Source organism: Podarcis melisellensis (genome assembly GCF_964234715.1).
Source record: "Podarcis melisellensis genome assembly, chromosome: 15".
NCBI classification, from domain to species: domain Eukaryota; kingdom Metazoa; phylum Chordata; class Lepidosauria; order Squamata; family Lacertidae; genus Podarcis; species Podarcis melisellensis.
Window position 1 is genome coordinate 29,953,316 of NC_138532.1, and position 26,587 is coordinate 29,979,902.

A 26,587-nucleotide genomic window follows, 5' to 3' on the forward strand; every position below is an offset into this window, starting at 1 on the left:
TTGAAAGTTCACAGGGGTCACATGGGAAAATTCCACAATTGACAAATAGAACAAGCAAACACAGGACCATCAGGGTCAGTGCAAAATGTGCTTGGGACACATTTCAGAGGTGTTGCACATGAATGGGGGTTGCTTCCTCAGATGAGGCAACTCAAAGCCTTATTTGAAGGTGGAAAATTCCCTGGAAAAAATGTATTTACAGACCTGGCATTCAGCAAATACAAACTTCAAAGCAGTCTTTATTTTGTTGAGACAAACTGATCGGTCAGTTAGAAAAAAAATTACAGTGTAGATCCCATTTTTGAGAAGGGCAGGGAAGAGAATAGAAAAGTTTAGGAAAATTCCTTTTGTTTGCTATCTGACACTATGGAGCTGGCTGATTAGTCAATTCTGCCCCAGGCCCATCAAGACAGTCAAATTTGGATCTGAACAAACTGGATCCATAAAGGCAAATATGGACAGTAGCATGGAACTTCAACTTCCTGTGTCTGAGCAGCGAATGAGTCTTAATTTGCACTGGAAGATTCCCACTTAACTGGAAACTTTACTGTGCAATCCTATAAATGCCAACTCTGAAGAAGTAAGTTAAGAATGTAAGAAGAGCCTTGCTGGATCAGGGCAAAATTCCATGTAGTCTAGCACCCTACTCTCAGTGGCCAATGAGAAGGCTTATTTATTTTTTTCATAAAATTCATACACCACATAATTGTAAAAACAACAACCCTAAAAGTGGTTTATAAAGATAAAACAAGGAAATCAAGGAAAATTCAGATTCATACCTGCTTGTTCTCAATAGGCAGGGGAAGGGAAGCCTGCAAACACAATCTGAGTGAAATGGCAGCACTCTTCCTATTACATTGGAGATAGAACACAGCATAATGACTAGTAACCATTGGTAGCCTTATCCCCCATGGATTTTTCAAGTTCTCTCTTAAAGTATTATTTTTGAGGTGAGGTAACCAGAACTGTACACAGTATTTAAACTGTGGTCTCATCACAGATTTGTATGACATCATGATACTGGCAGTCTTATTGGCTAATGAATTCCTAGCAACAGAATTCACCTTTTTCATAATTGCTGCACGCTCATCTGCTTAAATGGGACTTTCTTCCAGGTAAAGGTAAATAGGACTGCAGCCTTAAAATCCCAGTAGACTTTGTGGCCATGCAGGCCATCTCAGCAGAAACTCAGAATTCATCATTATTGAAACAAGTCCAAAAACTCCCCAAAACATGTGAAAATCAATAGGATTTTATTGACACATTCTGCCAGAAAACTCACTGAAATGTATAAAGTGGATGTTTCTTAGGTAATTGGACATACAGTGTATTGCACTGATTTGTTAACTAACAGAATAATTGCTTCAACATACAAGATGTTCACAATGTTACAGACACACACGCACACATACAAATCCCTCTATTTTAAAGTTTAATCAAAAACAGAGAATTGGGCATGGGAAATGAAGTGATTTGTGCCAGTCCTAAGTGATTTAATGTGCCTCATCTTAATGCATCTTTTCAGAATTACTTTCTGCAGTTATGTTAGTTAAACCACACAAATGGAGGAAATCATGAATGCTTATTAAATAACAATAATAAAATCCTCACATTCTGTTTCACTGCATAATCCTGGAGTGCTTAACAAATGTTCATGACACTAACTCTTCTTTAGAACTCATCCCAATGCCATTTATAACCCTTCACCAACCAGATGCCCTCCCAGCTGTTCTGGACTACAACTGCCATCAGCCTCAGCCAGCATGTGTTTACTGGGGCTGATGGGATCTGTAGTCCAAAACAGCTGCAAGTTTGCAAATACTGGCTTAGCTGATTGCTAAGATAAGTTTGGCTAGGCCAAAACAAAGGGCTGCTTTCTCTAGCAACTGTTTGTGGCACCAGAGGAAGGCCTTGCAAGCTTGACATGCCATAATGATTATGAAAGAATGGATAGGAGTGCATGTGACAAATCTCCCCATAATTAAATACTGCATCGTTTAAGGGTTTAAAGCTCGTGCAACTACCACTGAAGCTTGTGCGTTTCCAACAGGGCCTGCCAGCTCTCTGAATGCATGGCTGTGTTTGAAAAAGGCTGTTTCACAGAGAGCCAGACTAGATGGTTGAACAGTAAGACTTACGATGACTCTCAAGCCTCTCCCCAACACAATCCCAAGTGCTCCTGCAGGATCTGAAGAAATGAGGTCACATTCATAAAGCCCCAGCATACAGTACTTTTAGAAGTCAGAGTTTCCATTGTCATACACACATATCAAATTAACTAAAAGACAAATGCTTGTCAATGTAAATCTGCACCGATCAATCAGTGGCTTTACTGAAGGGGAGAAATCTGCAATGGTATCATAATTCTGGACTCCATTTCCTGAATAAGGGGCACTGGAAAGGAGAAAGAAATTGTGTTAGCACTTTTAAAAAAATGCTAATGCAAGATATTACAAATGAAACATGGGGGGATTTTGTAGCCATCAAAGCATTAGACTAGGAAGCAGGACCAGTTCTAGGATTTGGAGGACCCCAGAGAAAGGGAAGCTCAACGGGGCCATCTTAACCTAGGAGAGGAAAGACAAGTCTCTCACATTAGCAGGTTTTTGGGTAACTGCCACTGCCACACAGGTACTAAACTGTTACAGCAAGGTGTTGATACTTTTTCAAGTAAAGGGTGCCATTTCCAACTTGGCAATTTTCTGGGGGCTATATGCTTATGGTGGGTGGGCCCAAAGCCAAAGTGGGCACAGCAATGAATATAAGTTTAATCTTTGTATAGAAGGCAACTTTCTACATATACATATACAGTTGGAGAACAGCCTTTACCAAAGGTGTCATGGGCTTTGAAGACATTCAAACTCAGGACGCAAGGGAGAAGTGTGCTAAGAGGAAGGCACGCTTGGCAAATCCACACCATGATCAACTCCCGCCCGGAAACCTTTGTCCCCAATGTGGAAGGACGTGTGGATCCAGAATTGGCCTCCACAGTCACTTACGGATTCATCTTTAAAACCGTTTTTATGGAAGACAATCTTACTCGGCTACGAGTGGTCGCCAAAGAAGAAGAAGGCAATTTTCTACATATACATGCCCCTCTTCACCCTCTATTCAGGCAATCAAGTGTCAAGACCACATTCCAGCCAGGCAAAAACACTCCAAGGTAGTAGGACTGGTGAGGTGTGTGACTAGGAAGGAGTGTGGCCTGGGGAGAGTTCTGAGGACTGTGTTTGGTCCTTAGGCCTGAGGATCACGACCCCCGTGTTACCTGTATAATATACCAGCTCATCCCAGCCAGGCTTGTGCCATGCGGCGTTCCTGATATCTTCTCTTGTCTGGAGATCTTTGTACGCTGGAAGTGTTGGGGGGGAAAATAATTTGGAACTATCAGTGTCTTGATGTCCATCAGCATCCTTCTCTCAAATACAGCAACATACCATAAACAAAGCACGAGAGGGCAAACCTCATTAAAACCCTAAACTGTAATTTACTGCCATGGCTCTATCCACCCTGCTCTAAGGAGCCTTGGAAACTGTACTGCTATGAGGAGGCAAGGGTCATATCAGTTTCACAAAATTGCTTGTCCTGTTGGAATGGAGAGCAGATTAAAAGGGAGATAGGAAGCTCTCTTAATCCAAGTTAGATCAGTGGTCCACCTATGCTTAATATTTTCAACACTGGGATATAATATTGTCCAGGGTTTTAGGCAGGGGGATTTCATGTTCCCTACCTGGAGTTGCCAGGGACTGAACCTGAGACCTTTTGCATACAAAACAGGTGCTCTGCCACAGAGCTACAGTCCTTCCCCAGATTTCTCAGGTCCAGGATGACCTACCCCAAAGGTGATGAACCATGTAAAGCTGCCCAATCTGTGAGAAAAAGCCACCAACAGCTTCTTTGTCATCCTGCCGGAAACCAATGGCACGAGCCCTGGAAGGTAGAATATATATGTATTACAAACAAGACATGAGTGCTGGAGCTGAGACAATTACAAAGGTAACTATCAGATGGAACAGTACTAGAAAGAATGCAGCAAGGATCTACTAATTCCATCACTGCACAACATTATAATAACATAACCCCCTTGGTATTCAGAGCTAGAGAAATATTTCAGAGGGCTAGAAGCCTGCATGAATTCTTAATATTACAGCATCTGATATAACTTCACACCAAGAGTAAAGATAGCCAACGTTGGCCCACAGGGAAAATGTGAAAAGGACATTCAAAGTTTAGGTCAATAATAATATCACAAAAAATATTACAAGCTTTTGAGTTTCCCTAAACTCTTTATCAGGCTAGATGGTAAACAAAGTAACAGAAATAAATTGTGATGGTAGTGCCATGTGTCTGCATCTGGTGATAATCTTAAAGACAAAATTTGAGACGAAGTAGCAGGCATTTAAATGAGACCCTTTAGGTGCTGTGGAAGTATCAGGCACTACTTTCCACCTTTGCTAACATAAAAGACTGATTATTTTCTCTCTATTACTGTTTTCCACCTATCAGCGGTCCTGTGCATTTCACCTAAGGATAGAGACAGATGTGGCCAATTCTGTTTCCAGAGATGGGGAGTCAGACACTGTTATGCTTTATGTTTCCAGCAGGCTTGTTGCAACTTGCTCTCTCTCAGCAGATGCAGACTCAATTAATTATCATCAGTCAAAATTTCTGGTGAATTCTCCATTAGATGGCAATTAAAACTTGACTAATAGTCACCACTGTCTGAAAGGAACTTAGCAGAGATTATATTATCAGTCATGCTCATTGGGAGGCATATCCTCTGCCCACCCCACCATTTATTCCTGAAAATGTGGAGTCCTGTTTTGTTTCTCCAGAGTGCAACTCTGAAATTTTATTTTCCCATGCATAGGGTGTTCTCTGCCTCCTGGGTGTTCACTGTCCGTATGTGTCAGCAAACACAGTTAATCAAACAACAGGCAAGATCGCTGAACAGGAGGACATGACCCTAAACTGGAATTCCAGTGCCCATCTACTATGAAAAAGTCCTTTGACTGGGTATGGTATTTACAACAGTCCCTACTGCCTGTTCCTTTCCAGGGTCGAGCTCCAGGAAAAATGAGCTTTGCAGGTTTTCAGAAGAAGTCAGCTGCGCACCGTGCCAACTGGATGGCTGCTGTGACATCATGAACCCCTCATCCCCAGTGATTTGAAAAACTTAAAAAACCAACCAGATTCTGTGCCTAGCTAGTGTACCTTTTTATCTGGCCTGCAGCCTCACCTATTCCACCCCATTCCACCCTGTCCTCTGCTCTGCCACAATTTCCTCTTCTGCAGGTAACACCTTGAATTCAAGCTGAGCTGCAAAGGAAATATCTTCCTTTGCAGATGTGGCTTGAATCCAAACTGCTACTGCAAAGGAAGAAAGAAAAGAATCCAGAGCACACTTTCATCTGTAATCAACGCACATGGCAAGTCCAAGTGATTGACAAATGGGCAGCTCTGTCCATGTCTCAAAATGGTATTTGGAATTGAGGGGAGCCCAGCATAGCAAGGGACACTTACCAGTAGTTGCCCCATTCAATCATTGTTCCAGGCTGGGGGGATAAAAGAAATACAGAGCAGGTGACTCTAAGAGAATGATACCCTCCATTCCCTCCCCCGTTGCAATTGGGAAGTAGATGTGGGCTTTCTCTTCTGCCTCCAGAAAGGTTTTTGGATTCTAATCAGTAACAAAAAAGACTCAGCCCAAAAGACATGGGGCAATTACGGTACGTAATTACTTTAAGACCAGAATTCCCTCAAATACTTTTTTCAATGTCCCAGTTTTCATTTCCAGTGCCTGTTGACATTGATAGGGAGCATTTCTGTCAGAAATATGATCTATACACTGAATATATTTGATAAATACACAATAAGCTTGCTTCTCAGTAAAAACATATAGGATTGCACTGTTAGCAAATGCAACCTTTACTGTTCAAAAGGCAGAACTTCTAAGAGAAAAAATGAAAATCAATGAAAAAGAGTTGCAATGTGCTCTCTGTTATCCTTTTCTGGCAGGAATCAACCTGCTAACTTGTCTACCAGATGGATTCTCATAACAAATTTAAAGGCTAGCCTGACAAAGAGTGAATGCAGTCTCGCTCTTAAAGGTCTCATGAACGCAAGGACACACACAGAGAGAGGGAGGGAGGCAGGGAATGACTATTCTATGAATACATAGACACTCACACGGAGTTGATAAGACCTCAGTTCGTAGATATTAGGCCCTGTCCTCGGAACAGGCTCATTCCAAAAACTGAACTCCAACAGCAGCTGATTCTTGCGGGAGAGAAGCATGTTTCCCCTCTCTTTGCGAAACTCCCCAAACCCCTAAAAATAAAATGAAAAATCCTTACTATGACAAGGCAAGATCACATGCATTTATTTTTTAAATTATCTAGTTTATGCTTCATCTGTCCGGATATTAAGAGCTTAATACTAGGAGGACACCAAACTCAAAGAGTGTATCCTGGTTTGACACACAAACTCTGGGAGTCCTTGACAATGGAGTTGTTGTTTTTTTGCAATAAACTGTTAAGTTTGAGAGGCAAAGTGACTTTTAAGGGTCAGGCTGATGAAGTCCAATCTTTTATGCTAGGACTTACCTTATCATGTCGAAGCTTACTCATGACCTCTGTAAGAGCTGGATAGCCTCCCTCATACCGCCACAGATGAACTGAAATTAAAAGTGGCATATTTAAGAGTCTCCCTTCCCTACTGGAGATTCAAAACAGACTCCTTAAACGTCAGCTTCTTCCTGGCCAAATCTTGTATCCCATTGTCATTTCACCTAGCTCTTTCTTTCCAATCCTGGTGGCCACCAGCACCCTTTTCCCAGCACACTTTGAGAATGGTTAGCCCTCACACTTTCTCTCAGTGCCTAGGAACATGCCTTGGACTGAGTCAGATTATTTATCCATCTGGCTCAATACTGTTTACACTGACTGGTTGCGGCTCTCCAGGATTTATTCACTGGTCACTGTCCTTCCTTAAGCCTATACAGTGGTACCTCGGGTTACAGATGCTTCAGGTTACAGATGCTTCAGGTTACAGGCTCCGCCAACCCAGAAATAGTACCTCGGGTTAAGAACTTTGCTTCAGGATGAGAACAGATATCGCGTGGCGGCAGCGCAGCAGGCCCCATAGTGCTTCAGGTTAAGAACAGGTTAAGAACGGACCTCCAGAACGAATTAAGTTCTTAACCCAAGGTACCACTGTATAATTTTCTTTCTCCACAGCAGAAGTCAGAGGCCAAACAAAAAAGATAAATGACAATGCTCTGGGGAAGATATCCTACACAAGCCCCACTGAAATGAATGTGTGTGTTTGGGTGGGGGCGGGCAGCAAAGAGTGGCTGTAAACCACCTAGAGGCTTTCTGTTGAGTAAGCAGTATATAAAGTTTGTAAAATGAAAAAAGAAAAGAAAGAACCATAGCTCTACCACGAGCCCACTTCCAAAGATTTTACCAGTCAGAGGAAGGCTGCAAACTGTCATCCAGTCACTCAGGCCTTTCTGATACAGAATTTGAGCCAGCATCATCTGCCAAGAAGGTCGCGTGGACCATGAAATTGCCCAGTCCCCTGAAAGAACTGCAAGAAGACCCATCTGTGACAGGGAGTGTCTAGACTTGGGAGTGGCATGTCCAGACTTGGGAGTGGCAACTCTGAATGTGTCTGAACCAGCCTGCCAGCTATGCAACGGTGCTTATTCTCAGGAGCTGTTGTAGAAGGAAGAAGATGCAATCTGAAACCATTTGATGGTTCTGCAGTGCCTGGGTCTGTGCCAGAGCAGCACCTTTACATTCCCTGCAACCTTGCCTGAGGGACATTCAGGCAAGGTTACATTGGTTACATTGGGGACATAAGGATTCTGTTGAGGCTCTGAGTTTTGATGGATAAATGTCCATTTTCTCTGGGAATCTTCCTGGGCTTGTTAGAGGCTCTCTGCTCACTGCTGCTGGTGTTGGTTGTCCACTGTCCCCAGACCTTGCCCCACATCCTGCAGGTTCCCATCCTGGCTGGAAGAGGGCCCCTATCACAAGCACACATCATTAGTGCAGTTGTGCATTCTGTTGTACGTCTTATCTCCTACCAGCCTGATCTTGCTCTCCGTACCACGTGTTCCACGTCCCCACCAGTGTACATGGATATTCCTTCCCTTCGTGGATCTTTGGCAGCACCTCTTGACTTTAAAAAAAGCAGAAGCAAAATGGAACATAATTACAATAGCCATTCCATCAAGCTGAAGGAGAGAAAAGAGATGAGATTGCAGGGCCTCAAATGGAACACCAACAACTTTTCCATCTACTTGAAATCTACCCATTCCAGTCTGAATTTGCTTTTTCCTCCTCTCAATTCCTTTTCTTTTTGTGTCATGTCTTTCAGATTTAAGCCTGAGGGCAAGGACAGTCTTATCACTGACATTCACAAGCTGCTCTGGGAACATTTTTTAGCTGATAAAAATGCTTTTATCAAATAAATAACATCCCCATGTGTTTCCTATGTTATGAGTCACCCAAGTGTCATCTAGTCCAACCCCTTGAAACACAGCAATGGCAGCTAAAGAATCCCTGACAGATTGCCATCCAACCTGTTTAAAAACCTCCAATGAAGGAGAGTCCACCACCTTCCGAGGTAGTCTGTTCCATTGTCAAACAGCCAGTGTTCGAAATCTGCCAGGCATGAGGTGCATTTTGCATGTGGCTATCAGCCATTTGCAACCAAGGACCATCTGGAAATGCATGCCTGTGGATCTTTTAGTCTTGACTGTTTCCAAACACTAGCAATACATCTTGTAGAATTCTATCCATTATATTTTATCTGCACAATCAAAGCTGTCTGGCCCAAAAATGGCAACTAGGCATTCTGTTTTGGTGCTGTAATCCTGATTTAAGGAGCCATTTCATGCCTAGATTATATGAGTTTCTAACACTGTGAACAGCTCTTACTGCCAGGAAGTTCTTCCTAATGTTTAGTCGTTTTCTTGTCATTCAAATCCATCAGTACAGGCCCTACCCTCTGCAACCCTTGCTCCATCTTCCATGTGACAGCCCTTCAGATATTTGAGGATGCCTATCATTTCACCTCTCAGCCTTCTAACCTCCAGACTAAACATACACAACGCTTCTCATAATGTTGGTTTCCAGACACTTTATCATATCAGTCACCCGTTCCAGCTGGTCAATATCCTTCTTAAATTTATATTGCATAAATTTGTGGTACAGAAATTAACAACAAACCCAAGAGATGCACAAATGTTGGTTGGCTCACCAGCCAGCCCTTTTTTGTTGTGGATGCTAACTTAAGGTTATCAGATGTCTCCATTTCCCGGAGACAGTCCCTGGATTTACAAATCAGTCCTCTGACAAAATCCATCTATTTAATAGGAAGTTGAAAAGTGTCCCCAGATTCATTGAAAAAAATCTGGTAACCTTATGCTAACTCTTCAGTCGCCCTTGAATAGTCTAGCATATACCTTGTGAAGAGGCAGACTTTTCTCTCATTTGCATAAGGTATGGTATATAAAGGAAGTGAGGGACTGCCAGAGTCTCTACTGAGACTTGGAAGACCTCCTAACCACAGCATCAGAAAAACTGCCAGGTTGGCAATGACCTGTGTGCTGCTGGGTAGTTGCCATCAATGAGCTTAAAGAGAGCTTTTAAGTACTGCCATCAAGATGAAAGCTACCATAACAAGATGGGCTTAGCAGCAGGGCAAGGGTTATGGTGCCAGATTCACCACTTCCCCAGCCCAGTTAGGATTCCTCTGCCCCTTCCTAATCCTATGCAAGTTTACTCAGAAGTAATTCTCACTGAATCCAGTGAACTGTATACTGAGGTAAGTTTGTATGAGTTTAGTAACTAACAAGGTTCCAGATTTTAACCCCCCCCCCAAGTGTTCCAGCATAGCATTCAGACTTACCAAAGCTTGTTGTAGGATTCTAGGCATTCTGGTTTGACATTGTGAACTGAAACAAGAAAAGTCATCATTAAATGCTGAGAGAAAGAAAAAAAGAAAGACAGACAAAGGAGAAATATAAAAAACAGCAGCTCACACTGTATTTTATAAAGACTGCTGGTCTCCCGTTTGGCTAAGAGGTTGGAGTGAGCATCTTTCCTGGGATCAACTTTGCGGACAAAAAGTGATTTTAACCAGCTGTCTTCTGCGGGTCGGCTGTTTGACGACACAAGGCCCCTGCAAGTGAGCAAGACAAACATTGTTCTAGAACTTGTGTAAGCTTCATTCCTGTTTCATTTTAATCAGGACTGAGAAGTGGTGCAGCAAAGAGCAGATGATTCCTGATTAGCCTCCCAGCTACTGGAAGGTGTTTTTCACATTATCTCTGGATTCACCTAGCTTTAATTCAACCTGACTACATTAGTTTTAGTTTACTAATCATAGGAGTTTGAGCTGACTCATCAGTAGATCAACAGACCAATCTTATGAAAGTTTAATCAAAATGAAGTCCCATTATGTTCAGCAGGACTTACCCCAAAGTTAATATGCATTGGACTTCAGCCAAAATATTTAAAATGTATATATGATAAAGTAGTCATAAATAAAACCAAGACAGTATTTTTAAATAGTTGTTGCTTGTCTCCCCGCTTCTCTCATAGACAACCACGGAGGCCTCATCTTGCCAAGGCCATTTGCTTATACAAGAACTTGTATTATTAGCTACTTTTAAATTTGCCAACCAATTAATCTGGTGGCATCTTTTTAGTCAATCAAATTTTTTTTAATCAAATCATTCAACCAAATATTTGAGTACTAAAAGGTAAAGGACCCCTGGACGGTTAAGTCCAGTCAAAGGCGACTATGGGATTGCAGCGCTCATCTCACTTTCAGGTCAAGGGAGCCAGGGTTTGTCTACAGAAATGTGGCCAGCATGACTAAACCGCTTCTGGCACAATGGAACACCATGACAGAAACCAGAGCACATGGAAACGTCGTTTACCTTCCCGCCATAGTGGTACCTATTTGAGTACAAGGACTGCTTCTGACCCATATATTGAACACCATTGTCCAGTTGTTCTGCCACCACACCCCATACATGTCAGAATCATAAAATTGTAAAGTTTTTCTCTTTGAGAGAGAAAGACGCATCTTTGCTATGGCTGAAAGAAGCCCAGGATCTAATTGCTGAAATGTCGCAATAAAGAGCTGTTTAATGGACACAAGTGCTTTCTGAGTTTATCTGAAGCTAGGCGACAGTTTTTTACCGCTGTGTTTACTCCGCAAGAAGTGACTGACGGAGCAGACGTGCCGCAGCTTGTGAGGAAGCGTGCCGGACCGTTGTAAATGGCTAATTGGCGATCGTAAAGCAATTAGAAGGTCACGTCCCAATAAATAAAACATTTCACATTATCTAGTCCAACCCCCCTGCAATGTAGGAACATGCAGTTGTCCCATATGTGGATCAAACCTGCAACCTTGCCATTAGCAGCACCATGCTCTAACCAACTGAACTATCCAGTCTGATATATGTAAGTGAGCTCTAGTTCATGAAAGCTTATACCATAATAAAAGTTTGTCAGACTTTAAGGTACTACAGATCTATTTTGTGTAACAGGCTAGCATAGTTACTTCTCTGGAAAATGAAATTAGAGTTTTTCCATTGTGTGGAGCTATGATATACCAGTATAAACTGGAAGTAAAAGTAATCTCAAAAGCTTCATTTTAATTAAGTCTGGGGCAGAAAACAGAGAGCAGTAACAGCTGTTGTTCAGGAGTTTTTGCTTGTCTACTGATTTACTGGGGAGAGGAGGATTAGTTAAAGCTTTCAAGCATGATTATAATACCCAAATATTTGCAGTAAGAAAATTGTACTATGTGGCACAACTGAAAATCAAAGATGAAACTGAAATCAAACCCACAAACCTCCAAACTACACTACAGTACTTGTTATCTTGAGGAAGACTGTGTATCTAATTTCCCACCATTTGTGCCCTGGAGTGCATGTATCCTTATCTTCCATGAAAGTCAGGGAGGATTATGTGATGGTTTCAGAGTTTGCTGAAAGTAAAAGTGTTAAGCAAAACCACATCCTTATTCACACACTAGCAGAACTCTTCCCAAGGGGTGGGAAAATCCTAGGCAACTGAAAAAGTTGATATTGGAGAATAATTGATTTTTCAACCCAAAACAACATTTGCTTCTAGAAACCTAAAGCATTTTTCAATTTAGTTTAGTTTGCTGTCTTGACCATGTCATGATACAGCTTTACAGATTGGAACAGCATACATCAGTTATAGGCAACAAAATCAATGAGCAATCATTTTAACAATTTGCCACATGAGTATTTAAATCTATCTGACTCAATTGCAAGGGCTCATGAAGTGGCAGATATCTCTCCACCTCCAATTAAAAACTTTATTTCTTTTGAATTAAGATAGGAAGGCAGCTGACACAGGAATATACAGTTCTTCCCTCCTGTTAAATGGGACACTAGAATAAACAGCAGGGATCATTATCAGCATAATTATTCATTTAATAACACACACACACACATATATATATATATATATATATATATATATATATATATATATATATAACTTGATTGTTAAAAACAACAACAACCTCAACATGTTTTACAAACATAGGGAGTGCTCCTGTTAACATTTGTCCAGAACACAGAAGGCATTTTCTAGAATCTTTAATTGCATTTGTTTATTTTATCTATTAGAGTGATTTTTACCACTACCCCTTGAAGCAAGTTCCCAGGCCACATAAGTAAATTTGGTTGAGGTCCTTAAAAAAATAAAAATCAATCCATTCATATCTCGTCCTTCCTCCTCAAAGAACCCAGGGTGGCTCATTATCATTATTATTTAGGACCCAAAGGAAAGCGAAAAAAAACCCATTGAATAAATAAAGCTACCGTTATTATAATTTCGTTATTATAATTTCAATTGGCATTATTTCAGTCCCAAAAATAACCTCTTAAGACTAATAACCAACAATAACAATATATTTAGTCTCCAGGCAAAAACATTATTTTCTCATCAAACCTTTGGCTTTTAATTAATTACCTGAGGCCTTTTTGCATGGGTGGGATGTTTTAATCCATCTTAAAAAAACAGAATTGTCTTTATTTTTATTTTTCCCCATATGCATAAAATATTACAAGTCCGTATGTGCTGCCGTGGCAAAAAAGCAGCTAATAAATTTAATAAATAACAATGATCATACAAGATGGCTTACAACAGTAATAATACAATGTGAGAAATGAAAAGGGGTGTGGGGGGTCTCTCCGTCCCCCATAATTTAGATGGGAGTGTGTAGAGGATTAGCCAAGAGATTAATGGAGTGACCCCCTACAATAGGGTGGGGACAAGGGTTAATAATAGGTGGGGGCTCCGAGGTAGAAAGAACACACCGTAAAATATGTGGAGGCGGATATCCATGAGGCGACCTCCCCATTATTAATAGTTGGGGGGCTTCTGCGTGAGGTGGGCTGAGCCAATGTACACACACCTCCGTGTGGAGGTGTGGAGACGGAGGGTGTGTGTAAGTATATATATATATATATATATATACAGTATATATGTGTATGTGTAAAAGACGCTGTTTATTGAATAATATGAGCGGGGAAGACAAGAGACGATGAGAACCCCCCCCCCCATTCCCACAATTTATTAACTCTGAAGCGCTGTTGGGGGAGGAAGCAAGAAACCACCTGACCAGGCCGTGACCTTGAACCGCGAGGGGGGGGGAGGAAAGAGCGCGCGCCAAAAAGAAACGGCTCTCCTCTCCCCCCCACCCGTCGCTCGACCTTCCCGCCACTTTTCACCCTCCCTCCCCGGCAGCTTCCCCCTCACCTGAGGAAAAAAAGGCGGGAACGGCCCCCTTGGGCTGGGAAGGCGCTGAGGCGGAGGCGGCCGCCGCTCCCCCGCCGCAGCAGCAGCAGCGCCCCGGCCGCCATCTTGACCACCTCAACCTGAGGGGACGGCGCGGAGGAAAAGGAAGGGGAAATGGGGGCGCAGTGCCCCCCAGTAGCCACTAGAGGGAGCCTTCCCACCCCTCACCGTGAGGGACGGAGTTGAGGAGGGGGACACGGAAAGGTTTCTCCCCCCCCCCCCAACGCCGCACATTTCTCCGACGAAGGTCTCAAAGGCGCAGCGCCATTAAGCTGAGGCGACTCTGGCCAAGGTGCAACCCCAGAACCTTGCTGGGGGGTTGAACAGTGTGAGGGATTGAAAAATAAACGGCTTAGTTCCCCTCGATGGGAGCTGCCGTACGTGGATCCTAAGGTGCCATCTTGCTCCTCTTAGAACAATTTAAATGAATAGGCTCTAATAGACCTGAGGAAAAGCCCCTTCTGAACATGGGCAGAGTGCATTTTTTGTTCCCAAAGGGCACCACAGACTAGACCTACAGAGGGCTCCTGTGGTTGTGTAGAGGGCGCTCACCCTCACCAAAAGAAAGCATTTTTTAATGTAATTATTTTTCAAATCCAGTGCAAAACATGAAAACCATTGCAGATTAAGGAAGTGGCACTTGTATACCATTTGCACAAAAACCTCAGCCTGAGGAAGGGCTAAAGAAGACATTCTGGTCCAGAACAAAAGTTTGCATAATCCATAAATTTGGAAAGACATTGGATACCCTTCTGATGTCAGATTTGTTTGTAGATGTAATAATAGATACCCAGCCAGCTGTAAATGCATGTTTTGTGTTTTTCTCCAGCCATGCACAATGTTTGCATACTTTTTTCAATTAAGGCAATTATCATACTGATGCTAAATATAGTGCGTACACCCGATCAGCATAGCCACAGCAGTCCACACTATTAAACTAGTACAGTACGTACAGTAAGTCAAAATGGCCCCTTTTTGGCCCTTCCAAAATTTGCAGGTAGCTGCTGCAACAAAGAAGTATATTAAAGTCTTGCTTTGTAAATCTGCACTCTCCACTGTAATAAATTTAGTAAAAAGGAAGTATTTTTAAAACATATTTTGACAGATTTCCTCCCCACCTCCCAGAAGAACCCATTAGTTTTCTAATACATGGAACAGGAAAAAACCAATGAACATTCACCCACTGGTTTGCATCCAAGTTCTATACATGTGAATGAAACTGGCCAGAAAAATTATAGCCAGCTGGCAACTACCGGTAATTCTAAAATTGGGACAATATTGGTTTGGGAAATCAAGTTTTCTTTTTGGGTGACCCCCTGATAATCCACACTTTTAAAAAAATAAAAAGCAGTAAAAGCAATATTACTCCCATAAAATTAATTTTATTAGGAGTATATTGTATTATATTCTACAGGGTTACTTAGATGTAAATTCCAGAGATCAATAGGATTGCCTGTCTTTACCAGGGAGTAAATTCCTTTGAGCTCAGTAATACATTAAAGTAAGCATGTTTAGGATCAGGCAGTTGTTTTTGTAATACTTTCAGCCCAATTCTTGTATAATTATAATTATTAGGATTATCCTATATAGTTTTATGATTATGTAGTGTGCTGGGTTGGGAACATTTAATAGAAGAGCAGAGCATAATATATCATTTTTACCAGCAGAAAGTGCCCAACATTGCTTGGGAATTATAAGAAACCAAAAATATCAGTACAGTTTTGAAACCAGTACATAAGAAATAGCCTGCTGAATCAGGCCCTTGGCACATTTAGTCCAGCATTCTGTTCTCACAGTGGCCAACGAGATGCCTACGCGAAACAAGCAAGCAGAACATGAACATAAGAGCCCTCTCCCTTCCATGAAGGGGCAAAGTCCTCTGGGATGTTTGCCTGTACAAGCAGCACTAACAGGAACTTGAGCTGTGCAAGAACATGGAAGAGTGTTTGCTAAGGTTACCAGATTTTTTTCAATGAATCCAGGGATACTTTTCAACTTCAATGGATTTTGTATGGGGACTGATTTGTAAATCTGGGGACTGTCACCGGGAAACGGGGACATTTGGTAATCTTAGTGTTTGCACCATTTCTATTATTGCGCATATCCCAGGGGACTATTCCCATGGATCAGATCAGTCTTCCACTGTTTTTAATGGTGCCCAGAAACTTACACCCAGAGGCAATTCTCATAGTAGTGCCTGATCCTAAACGTTGTCTGATACCAGCTGAAGTGTTTGAAAAGGTGGTGGGCTCCATCTACCCCAGTGTTTTTCAACTACTGTTCCACGGCACACTAGTGTGCCGCGAGATGTTGCCTGGTGTGCCGTGGGAAAAATTGATAAATTCAAAAGATTTAAAAATATTTTATAATTTTTCATATTTCTGTTTACTTACTATTTCATAATAAAGTAATTATAAAATACTTTCTTTGTGTTTATTTGATTCCTATTCAAGAGAATTACTTTATATATAGTCAATATAAGCACAGAGTTAAATTTTTTAACATTTTCTAATAGTGGTGTGCCTCGTGATTTTTTTCATGAAACAAGTGTGCCTTTGCCCAAAAAAGGTTGAAAAACAGTGATCTACCCTGTGCCATAGGAGCCAACTCCTAGGGGCCAAGGTCCCTTCCCCCCCATAAAATATTTGAGGGGGCTGGGGCCCCCAAAGTTAATGGGCATTGCCATTCAAATGGTGTGTGTGTGTGACATCTTGTGATCAATGATGTGGGGTGGGGCTTACCTGTCTGTTCGTCCCCCAGTATTGGATTTCACTGCTTTGCTGCACTGTGAAGTATTAAACATTGTGTATTGTTTTTGGATACCATCAAGCAGAGAGGCCGCTTATAAATATTGTAGCAGACCAACTTACATTCACTACTTGAAAGATTTTAAAAGTAAACTGAATGTTTCTGTTGTCCTGTGAGCAGGTTAATTCAAGTTTATTATGAATCATGACAATTTCAGAAAGAACACATAAACACTGTGTTACATACAAGCTCATCCACAGAAGCACATGGAAAGTCTCAGATTATGCTGCCTACCCTGTCCTCACCCCCATCATTTATCTGAAGAAGAAACAGTTAGTTCTTGGAGCTTTTCACTAAGGTAACTGGTATCTCTATCGGTCAGGTTTTCTGAGTCCGTTACACTTTCCAGTAGCCTACTGCCTGCACAAGGCTTCCCCGTCACTGGATCAATGATTTTCCCAACCTTGTACACAATCTCAGCCAGTTCGTGTTTCACGTGCTTGCTCCTCCGTTCAGGCAAAGCTTTTAAGAGAACGATGTCTCCCTCAATGCACTGCTGCTGGGGGTCATGAGCAAAGTATGTTTTCCGCTTGTTATAGAACTGTGGGAGAAGAGAGGAAAGAGCACATGGATTATTCAGTGGTAGGCAAATGATTCAGAAAAACCTGAGTGCCAGCAAGACTGAACCAGGATAGAATTTAGCTGCTCAGCCCTAACATTGACTGAAGTTCTCCATCATACTGGTGTAACTCAACCCCAAAGCAAAGTTTACCTTTAACAAGTAAGGATCCAGCACCAGCCGCGTCACTCTCACTTTGGCTGTTTTACGCATTTTGGTCCCAATGACTTTCCCTATGATCCATTTTGCGTGGACAGCACCACGCAATGCAGACATGGCTCAGTTACAAACACCCTGAGAAGCAAGAACAAGGTATCATTTTAACAGCCAGTGGCAAGGTACAGCCAAGCCAACACACCTATTATTATTTATAATAACAAGCCTACCTAGATATTTAGAATGCTGATGTGTTTTTAGTTCATTACTGGTTTTAATTTTCTGAATGTTTTAATTGTTTTTAGTAATAATTTTGTTGTTTTATTCTTTTTATAAACTTATCTGATGGGGTTTTTTTAAACAATCAAACAGTAAATAAATTTCATGAAATAAACAAATGAAACAAATAATAAATGTATCTGTTTGGCTTATTTTCTACCCTTCACCACCAAGTCCCAGGACAGATCACAGCAATTAAAAAATATAATATCAAAAACACTTTAAATCTAAACAACCTTCTTCAGAAATAGCATTTCCTTTTACATTCTAGCCATGAGAAAGGCAGAGGAACACCCCAGGTTTGCTAGTCTTGAAAACCCAGGCTCCCCAAAGTATTAATTCTAGATGCTAGTAAAAATGCTTTAAGCCCAGTGCACATCAACACCACATACTAATTGAGAAAGCAGGACAAAATTGTCGCTGTGGAAAAGCTGGTACTGCCAGTGTGCGATGCCTAGATCTTAATCATGAGAAAGGTGTGTTGCAGTTCTTTATCTTGATGGCTGTGCTCTGCTTCCACAGTCAGAGGCAGCAATGCTTCTGAATACCAGCTGCTGGAAACTACAAGAGGGGAGAGTGCTCTTATGCTCGAATCCCGCTTGCACGTTTCCCAGAGCCACTGTAAGAACAAGATGCTGGACTAGATGCCCTCCCCCCTTTGGTCTGATCCAGCAGGTGGTTCTTATGTTCTTAACATATTTATTGTGGTGTAAAATTTCAGACCTGGAGGACCACGAACTCCCCGCCCCTTGATAAAGAAAGTATCTCACAAGCAGGGATGAGAAAATCCCTCTATGTCTGAGATCCTGGAAAACTGCTGGAGAATAGGTAATGCCACAAAATGATGAACAACCTGACCCTACATCCACTGTTTTTTGTTTTTTAAGTTACTAGTCAATAAATAAATAAGCATTGCAGTTGACAGTTTAGGGCTGCTGCATTGGAACACAGCTGTCTGTCAAATATATCCCCATTAAGTGACGTTGCCCCTGAAAACTTGGGGTGCAATTTACGCTTCCACCATAGGATGAAAAAAAGGTGAGAGGAAATTAGGGGGGTTGCAAGCGGACTGGATGAAGATAAGTAGCCCTCCTGCCTCCTAGAATTATAGGGGAGTTTTAGAGCAGCAGAAGCGGCCTTTCCCCTCCGCAGCCCTACGCGAATCTCCACTAGATCGTCCACCTCTGCCTTTGTACCCCAACCAGGTCTCTGCCCCGCAGAGACAGTAAAGCTCCCCACCCCCGCGCCCTCCGCCCCATAAATCCGTTGGAAACTCTTACTGGGTCTCTGTCTCCAGGCTGGAAACGGAAGCCGGGGCCAAGAGAAGGAAAAGGCGGAGTCAGTACCGGAAGTTCCGCGATAGCCCATCTAGGAAGTGAGAGTGGTGTGTGTTTGTAGCCTCCGAGGCCCTTCTGGGATTTGCCTGCGTGGTTTAGCGGGTAAAGCACCGGCGTGGGGAGCAAGAGGATTGTTGGTTCGAGGACCAAGCAGGGTTGACGCTAGTAGCTTCTTGTGTTCGGTCTCTATTAATCAGCCGCATATTTTATTCTTCTTAGAGTTGCATTAGTTCATTTGACAGTAGCATCAGAAATAAAATAAAATAAAATTAAAATGGTCATTCTTCACAATGGAAAGGGATAGGCTCTTTATGTTGGATTTCTGTCTGTTCTGTGCGGGTTGTTGTTTTTTTACAGCAAATAAGTTGTGCCAGGGTGGAAGTGTTGGAAGAAATGACAAACGTTTATACAAATATCACATCTGTTTTAAGGCTGCCATGGCAGGATTTCCCTGCATTTCAAAGTTCCACAACAGGCAGAAATACGAAAAACGCAGCATTGCCGGCGCTGAGTTTTCATATTTGGGGAAAAAGCACATGCCAGATTTCTGTCGGCTGGAGGTGCAGTGATAGGGAAAACAGTACATACCTGCAAAAAAAAGGAAAGGAAATAGCTGCCTTCCTGTTCACTTTCCCACCATCTTAAAAACACAACATTAAACTCACTGGCTGCTTAAAAGGTTAGAAATTAAATGACTGCAAAGGCCTGTCTGCATTTTTTTAATGCAGATTTAGCAAACTCTACACCCCTTTGGTGCTTTTGTGTTGCAAAGTGCTGTTAAAATCTGAAAATAAATAAATAAAATATCCTCCAGCGTATCAGAGGATATTTGGGGTGCCCTGATGTTCCATGGGGAGGGGTTTCATGGGGAGAACTCCTCGTGCCCCTGCACCCCCACTAGCCCATCAGGCATTGCTGGGTGTTCTACTAAATCATGAGGTGGCCTCAGTATTGAAGCCTCAACTTCACGATCTGTCCTTCCAGTGAGCACTCAGGGCTGATTTCCTTAAGAATGGAGAGGTTTGATCTTCTTGCAGTCCATGGGACTCTCAAGAGCCTCCTCCAGCACCATAATTCAAAAGCATCCATTCCTTGGCAATCAGCCTTCTTTATGGTTCAGCTCTCACTTCCATACATCGCTACTGGGAAAACCATAGCTTTAACTATACGGACCTTTGTTGGCAAGGTGATGTCTCTGCTTTTTAAGATGCTGTCTAGGTTTGTCATTGCTTTTCTCCCAAGAAGCAGGCGTCTTTTAATTTCGTGACTGCTGTCACCATCTGCAGTGATCATGGAGCCCTAGAAAGTAATATCTCTCACTGCTCCATTTCTTCCCCTTGCATTTGCCAGGACGAAAGCAATCCCAGGTTCCAATTCTTAAACAATTGTTCCTGTAATGACCACGGTGAATATTGGGTAGGAAATGCCTGCTGCAGCTGGTCTTTTAACAGAGCTGATGTAGAGAGCCCTGCTTCCCATCTCTCCCCCTGGTGGAATTTTAACAATCTGCATCAATGTGTCAGTACAGTAAATGGTCTTGATGGTTGTTTTATGATTGTGTGTTTTGTAATGAAATGTTTATGATCTATTGTAATTCTATTACATTTTTGTGCACCTTTATATAATTGGATGTTTTGTATACAATTTGTTTTTTGTAGTTCTTAGTCCTTTTCTTTATGTGCATATTTATTTACTTACATAACTTAAAATGTGGACTTCTGATTGTAATTATTAGTAGCCGTTGGTTTTGAATGTGGAAATTGTGCTGTGTTTCTTTTATTGAATTACCGTACTTTTTGTTGGGATTTGTAAATTGTTTTGAGATTTATTTTGAAATATGAAGTGGTACATAAATTAACTAGCTGAAAAATTAAATCTGTCAACAGGAGCCCAAAATGAGCCTCTCAGGGCACACTCCTCATGGTGCCCTAATTTATTGTTTTTTCATTAGCCATATTTTTATGGCAGCCCTGTATCACATGTTCAATGGGTGACTCACATTTTTTTTAACGCTATAAAATACAGGACTACTACTATTTTTTATTTGATTTGTCATTTGCTTACTGCAAAAAATCTCCAAGTGGCTTACAGAAAAAGGCACTGCCTTGGTGACTAGCAGTGCCTTATTTCAGCTCCAGCTGGTTTTGCCACCAGTGACGCCTTTTGGACAGAGATGACTTGGCCACTGTACTCCATGCTCTGCTAGCTTCCAGATTTGCTTATTGCAATGTGCTCTATGTGCAGCTGCCCTTGAAGACAACTTGGAAACTTCAGTTGGTCCATAATGCAGGCACAGCAGATAGATTACTGTCTGTTTTAAAACAGCTGCATTGGTTGCCAGTTTGTTTCCAGGCCCAATTCAAGGTCTCACATTGGTCTTTAAAGCCTTAAATGACTCAGGCCCCAAATATCTGAAATACCACCTTCTTCCCTAAAGACTCTCATAGGTGCTGAGATCTGCAGAGGGGCCTTCTTGGTATAATAATAATAATAATAATAATAATAATAATAATAATAATAATAATTTATTTATACCCTGCCCCTCTGGCTGAGTTTCCCCAGCCACTCTGGGTGGCTCCCAATCAAGTGTTAAAAACAGTACAGCATTAAATATTAAAAACTTCCCTGAAGAGGGCTGCCTTCAGATGTCTTTTAAAGATAGGATAGCTGCTTATTTCCTTCACATCTGAAGGGAGGGTGTTCCACAGGATGGGCGCCACTACTGAAAAGGCCCTCTGCCTGGTTCCCTGTAGCTTTGCTTCTCGCAATGAGGGAACCGCCAGAAGGCCCTCACCGCTGGATCTCAGTGTCCGGGCTGAACGATGGGGGTGGAGATGCTCCTTCAGGTATACAGGACCGAGGCCATTTAGGGCTTTAAAGGTCAGCACCAAGACTTTGAATTGTGCTCAGAAATGTACTGGGAGCCAATGCAGATCTTTCAGGACCGGTGTTATGTGGTCCCAGCAGCCACTCCCAGTCACCAGTCTAGCTGCTGCATTCTGGATTAATTGCAGTTTCCGTGTCACCTTCAAAGGTAGCCCCACGTAAAGTGCATCACAGTAGTCCAAGTGGGAGGTAACTAGAGCATGCACCACTCTGGCAGGACAGTCCGCAGGCAGGGAGGGTCTTAGCCTGCGTACCAGGTGGAGCTGGTAGGCAGCTGCCCTGGACACAGAATTAACCTGTGCCTCCATGGACAGCTGTGAGTCCAAAATGACTCCCAGGCTGCGCACCTGGTCCTTCAGGGGCACAGTTACCCCATTCAGGACCAGGGAATCCCCCACACCCGCCTGCCCCCTGTCCCCCCAAAATAATACTTCTGTCTTGTCAGGATTCAACCTCAATCTGTTAACCGCCATCCATCCTCCAACCGCCTCCAGGCACTCACACAGGACCTTCACTGCCTTCGCTGGTTCTGATTTAAAGGAGAGGTAGAGCTGGGTGTCATCACTCCACCCTCAGAAGCTCAAGGAGAGGGCCTTCTCTGTGGCAGCTCCTACGTTGTGGAACTCCCCTCCCCAAAGAGTTCATTATAGAGCTTCCAGTGAATGCTGAAGATGCCCCTCTCTATCCTGGTTTTTGACACTTGAGGTGTACGTTTTTAGGACCCACCTTATTTTTATGGTTGCAAGCTGTTGTAAATTGTTTTTAATACTGCAACCCATCCTGGGACTTGTGGGCACCATTGGTCCCTTCTCGGGCAAATAATGTGTGCGAGTCCGACCTTTGCATGTGCCCACCCACTCTCCTCTTCCCTCAGGGAATGTTTGATCAAGACAGAACATGCCACCTTTTAGATAAGTGTGTCTTCCTCCAGAAATTTAATCACTGAGGAATCTGTGATAAGCCTCCAAGGCGCCTCGGGATGCATCTTCATGTGAAAATCCACTGCTTTAAAGAACTGGGGCGGGTGGGCTGAGCTTTTAATTAAGCACAAACATTGGAAACTCAGTTCCGGCAGCTCTCAGGTGGGCGCCATTGCCATGATATGAGAACAAGGGAGGTGTTCATGGTGAGTTCTGGCACCTCTTCTTCTAGAAAAATGGCACACTGGATAAGAACATAAGAAGAGCCTGCTGGATCAGGCCTGTCCTGTTCGCCAACCAGATGTCCTTAATGGGAAACCCCCAATCAGGATTCGAGCACAAGAACACCCTCCTGTTGTTTCCAGCATTGCTGCCTCCAGCTGTGGAGGCAGAGCAAAGCCATCCTGGCTGGTAGTCATTGATAGCTTTGTTGCCCTCCATGAATTTGTCCAATCCCTATTTTAAAGCCATCTAGGTTGATAGCTGGGGACGCGGGTGGCGCTGTGGGTTAAACCACAGAGCCTAGGACTTGCCGATCAGAAGGTCGGCAGTTCGAATCCCCACCACGGGCTAAGCTCCCGTTGCTCGGTCCCTGCTCCTGCCAACCTAGCAGTTCAAAAGCACGTGAAAGTGCAAATAGATAAATAGGTACCGCTCTGGCGGGAAGGTAAACTGCGTTTCCGTGCGCTGCTCTGGTTCGCCAGAAGCGGCTTAGTCCTGCTGGCCACATGACCCGGAAGCTGTACGCCGGCTCCCTCGGCCAATAAAGCAAGATGAGCGCCGCAACCCCAGAGTCGGTCACGACTGGACCTAATGGTCAGGGGCCCCTTTACCTTTACCTAGGTTGATAGCCACCACTGCCTCCTGGGGGAGCAAGTTCCATAGTTTAACTGTGCTCCGAACTTCCTTTATATATTGATCACTGGCTTCCTCCAAGGGCTTTCTTCATCTCTCTTTCACACGAGAACTCTGTGAGGTGGTGAATACAGCAAAGAGTCTTGAGGCACCTGAAAGACTAACAAATGCATTACACAACATGAGCGTTCCTGAGCCAGGAAGATATCAGAAGAGGACAAACAGGACAAAAGACGTTGCCTTACACTGAGTCAGACCATTTAGCTCAGTGCTGTGCACGCTAACTGGAATCGACCCTCCAAAATTTGAGGACATTCCCAGCCCTACTGAGAGATGGAACCCGGGACTTTCCGCTGCCTTATACTGATCCATTCTGTACTGTTCCAGACCCTTCAGAATAATAGCATCCCCCCCCCGCAAAGTGCCAAACAGCCAAAGAACACCAGATACAGTACTACTGTGCAAAGTGCAACAAGATTGCTTTTGTTGTTGTTGTTATTTCTGCACTATCAATGCACACGACGCTTCACACAGTAGATGAGTAGAAGAGAACAGATCTCTGCCCCAAGGACCTTCCACATTTCCCATGAGAGGAGTGGGATGGACAAAATACACATTTATTTCAGTCATGCATATTTTCTGGTGTGTGGTCAGGCTAAGGAAGATAGCCAGTGTCCAAGCTGAATCTCTAGTGGCAGCGTGTTCCACAGGACTGGGCTAATGATATTAAGGCTCCACTCCTAGTTGTTGTCAAATGATCCTTGCCAACTCAGGGAATGACCCATGACACTCCTTCAGAATATCTTGGTGACCAGGCTGGGATGTAAGGGTTCAGGCGATCCTTGGAACTAATTTGTTAATGGCTTTGTAAATTAATACTGTACAGTACTAGGACCTTAAACCCAGCTCAGTAGCATTCTGCAGCAGCTTGGGCTGGCAAACCAGGCCCAAGGACCGCCCCACACACAACACATTGCAGTTATCCAGCCTTGAGGCTAGCAACACATGGACCACAGTGGTACCAAAGAGAGCGTCAAAAAATAGCAAGCTTTTGAGATCTGCAGAGATCTTCATCACGCAATACCCTACACAGGGTGCTAAGAGAGTAGAGGAAAAATAATATTAATGTTCTCCCTTTCTACCTCCTGCTTTATGTTACCTGACGAAGAACTCTGCAGAACTTGAAAGCTTACGCATCGTCTTCTGATGTTTTGGTTAATACAGTATAATGGTGAAATTGATTTCTCCACCGCACAAATGCACTGGGTCCCAGCGGGTTATGGTGAGAGGTTTATGTTTTTCTCTCCCTGCAGTGTCTGCTGTTTAGAAATCCCCAGCGCGGGAGGAGGAGGAGTCTCGCTGGCACCCAGGCAGGAAACGGCTCGACGTCTTTTGCCATCACCTGGGAAAGTAAATTCTTCGCTTTCTCCCCGGCAGCTGAGCTGACATGCTCCAGCGTGGAGGAGACAAAGGGAAGGGAAGCCCCTTGCTAGATCAGCCCCTGGCTATGATTTTTGCAATGTGGTGATGTGAACGTGGACTGTGCAAAATGCAACCTTTAGAATAAACAAACAAACAAATGCTTCTTTTTAATTTTTTTTAAAAACGTTGATTCCGAGAGGAAATTCAGAATCCAATTTGACTCTCCTGCTGTGGAATTGCAGCCTCCAGGAATAACAAGAGAGAGAGGTAAGCAAGCGGCTGTTTGGATCTGGGAAGTCATTCAAATCGCTAAATTGTTTGCAAATCCTTGTAATTGAATCAAAGCAAAGCGGAAAGGAAAAGAAAAAGATTTAAGAAGCAACATAATAAAAGTGTAGAGGGGTGTGTGGGGTGTGTGTGTGTGTGTGTGTGTGTGTGTAATCATGTATTTTTCAGCGTGTGATTTATGCATTTAAAAAAATGTGTTTGGTTCCAGTTTAATCCTGTCCACGTCTACTTTAAAGTAAGCCTCATAGATTTCTATGGGTCCAACTCCGCAGCTGATGTCTAGGATGGCAGAGGGCTAGATTTCTCTGGGTTGAAAACAGGCAGTGACCAGCAATGCAGGAGGACAAGGAAATAAGTGAGGGAAGTCTAGCTGTGAAAGAGGCTGGTCACTGTATTAATTTATTTAAAATATTTATTAATCGCTGTTCATTGAAGGATTTCGGGGTGGTGTACAGAACCTGGGACTAGAATCCACATGCCATAGAAATGCAACTGGTACTCCAGCAAGAAAACGTGGCAAAACCAAGATCTGCCTTACAAATCACAATAAAACAATAAAATATATTTATTTATTTATTATAAAACTAAAAAGCACCTCCAGATGCTTTGAACTACAACTGCTGTTGGTCCTTGCGACATTTAGATCTTCAATATCTATTCTGCTAAAGCAAAAAATGAAAATAAAAATCACACGTTCCATGTTTCCTCTTTGCATTAATACTCCCCCCTCCCCCGTGTTCTGGGTATTGGATGTGCTTGCACTGGTAGTGTTGCTGCTGCAGCATCTCTATTGCCAACCTGGTGTCATCCAGTTGCTTTGAACTACAACTCCCATCAGCCCTTGCAGCCAGAAAAGCCATGGAAACCGGCAGCCACCGCACCTGGAGGGCACCACATTGGCTATCCTTGTTCCATTGCAAGCTAAGGCTGGTCCATTAGAGTGAACAGGGCACTTCCTTACCAGTCTCAGTCTGCCCTCAGCCTACCTCCTGCCTGCTTTTCTGCTTACACCCAGCCTAGGAGATGGCAGGACTACTGTGAAGGCTGAGCCGAGCCATTATGGCTAGTAGCCGTCAATAGCCCTCCATGTCACCTTCCTCCAGTCTCAGCATTTTCCCTGTAGAACTCAGCAGGGAAGAGGATGGGGACAAAACTAGGTTTAGTTGGCTTTGCCTGTCGCTGGTTTTGGCTCTACCTCCTGTTTGACTCCCTGCC

General features: G+C 43.1%; 3 protein-coding genes across 5 annotated transcripts in view; 1 reads left to right on the forward strand and 2 right to left on the reverse strand.

The window, feature by feature from the left end:
• Positions 1-1,234: 1,234 nt before the first annotated feature.
• Positions 1,235-13,953, reverse strand: NIPSNAP2 (nipsnap homolog 2). The gene is made up of 10 exons (XM_081889491.1): positions 13,824-13,953; positions 10,055-10,194; positions 9,922-9,967; positions 8,093-8,187; positions 6,606-6,676; positions 6,190-6,330; positions 5,524-5,555; positions 3,836-3,930; positions 3,269-3,352; positions 1,235-2,394 (listed from the first exon to the last, which is right to left on the reverse strand). Exons 1-10 carry the CDS (start codon positions 13,925-13,927, stop codon positions 2,330-2,332), a joined length of 873 nt encoding a protein of 290 aa, XP_081745617.1. The 5' UTR covers positions 13,928-13,953; the 3' UTR covers positions 1,235-2,329.
• A 2,816-nt stretch (positions 13,954-16,769) lies between these two features.
• On the reverse strand, positions 16,770-19,040 carry MRPS17 (mitochondrial ribosomal protein S17). The gene is made up of 3 exons (XM_081889494.1): positions 18,945-19,040; positions 17,383-17,523; positions 16,770-17,211 (listed from the first exon to the last, which is right to left on the reverse strand). Exons 2-3 carry the CDS (start codon positions 17,503-17,505, stop codon positions 16,921-16,923), a joined length of 414 nt encoding a protein of 137 aa, XP_081745620.1. The 5' UTR covers positions 17,506-17,523; positions 18,945-19,040; the 3' UTR covers positions 16,770-16,920.
• A 6,004-nt stretch (positions 19,041-25,044) lies between these two features.
• The window catches only part of LOC309357343 (merlin-like), a 29,165-nt gene continuing 27,622 nt past the window's right edge, over positions 25,045-26,587 (forward strand). For 2 of the 3 annotated variants that reach the window (XM_081889469.1, XM_081889468.1), the window contains exon 1: positions 25,045-25,351. The gene's annotated coding sequence lies outside the window, so the exon portion shown is untranslated. The remainder of the gene's footprint in view (positions 25,352-26,587) is intronic. The other variant, XM_081889467.1, reaches the window with a different exon arrangement.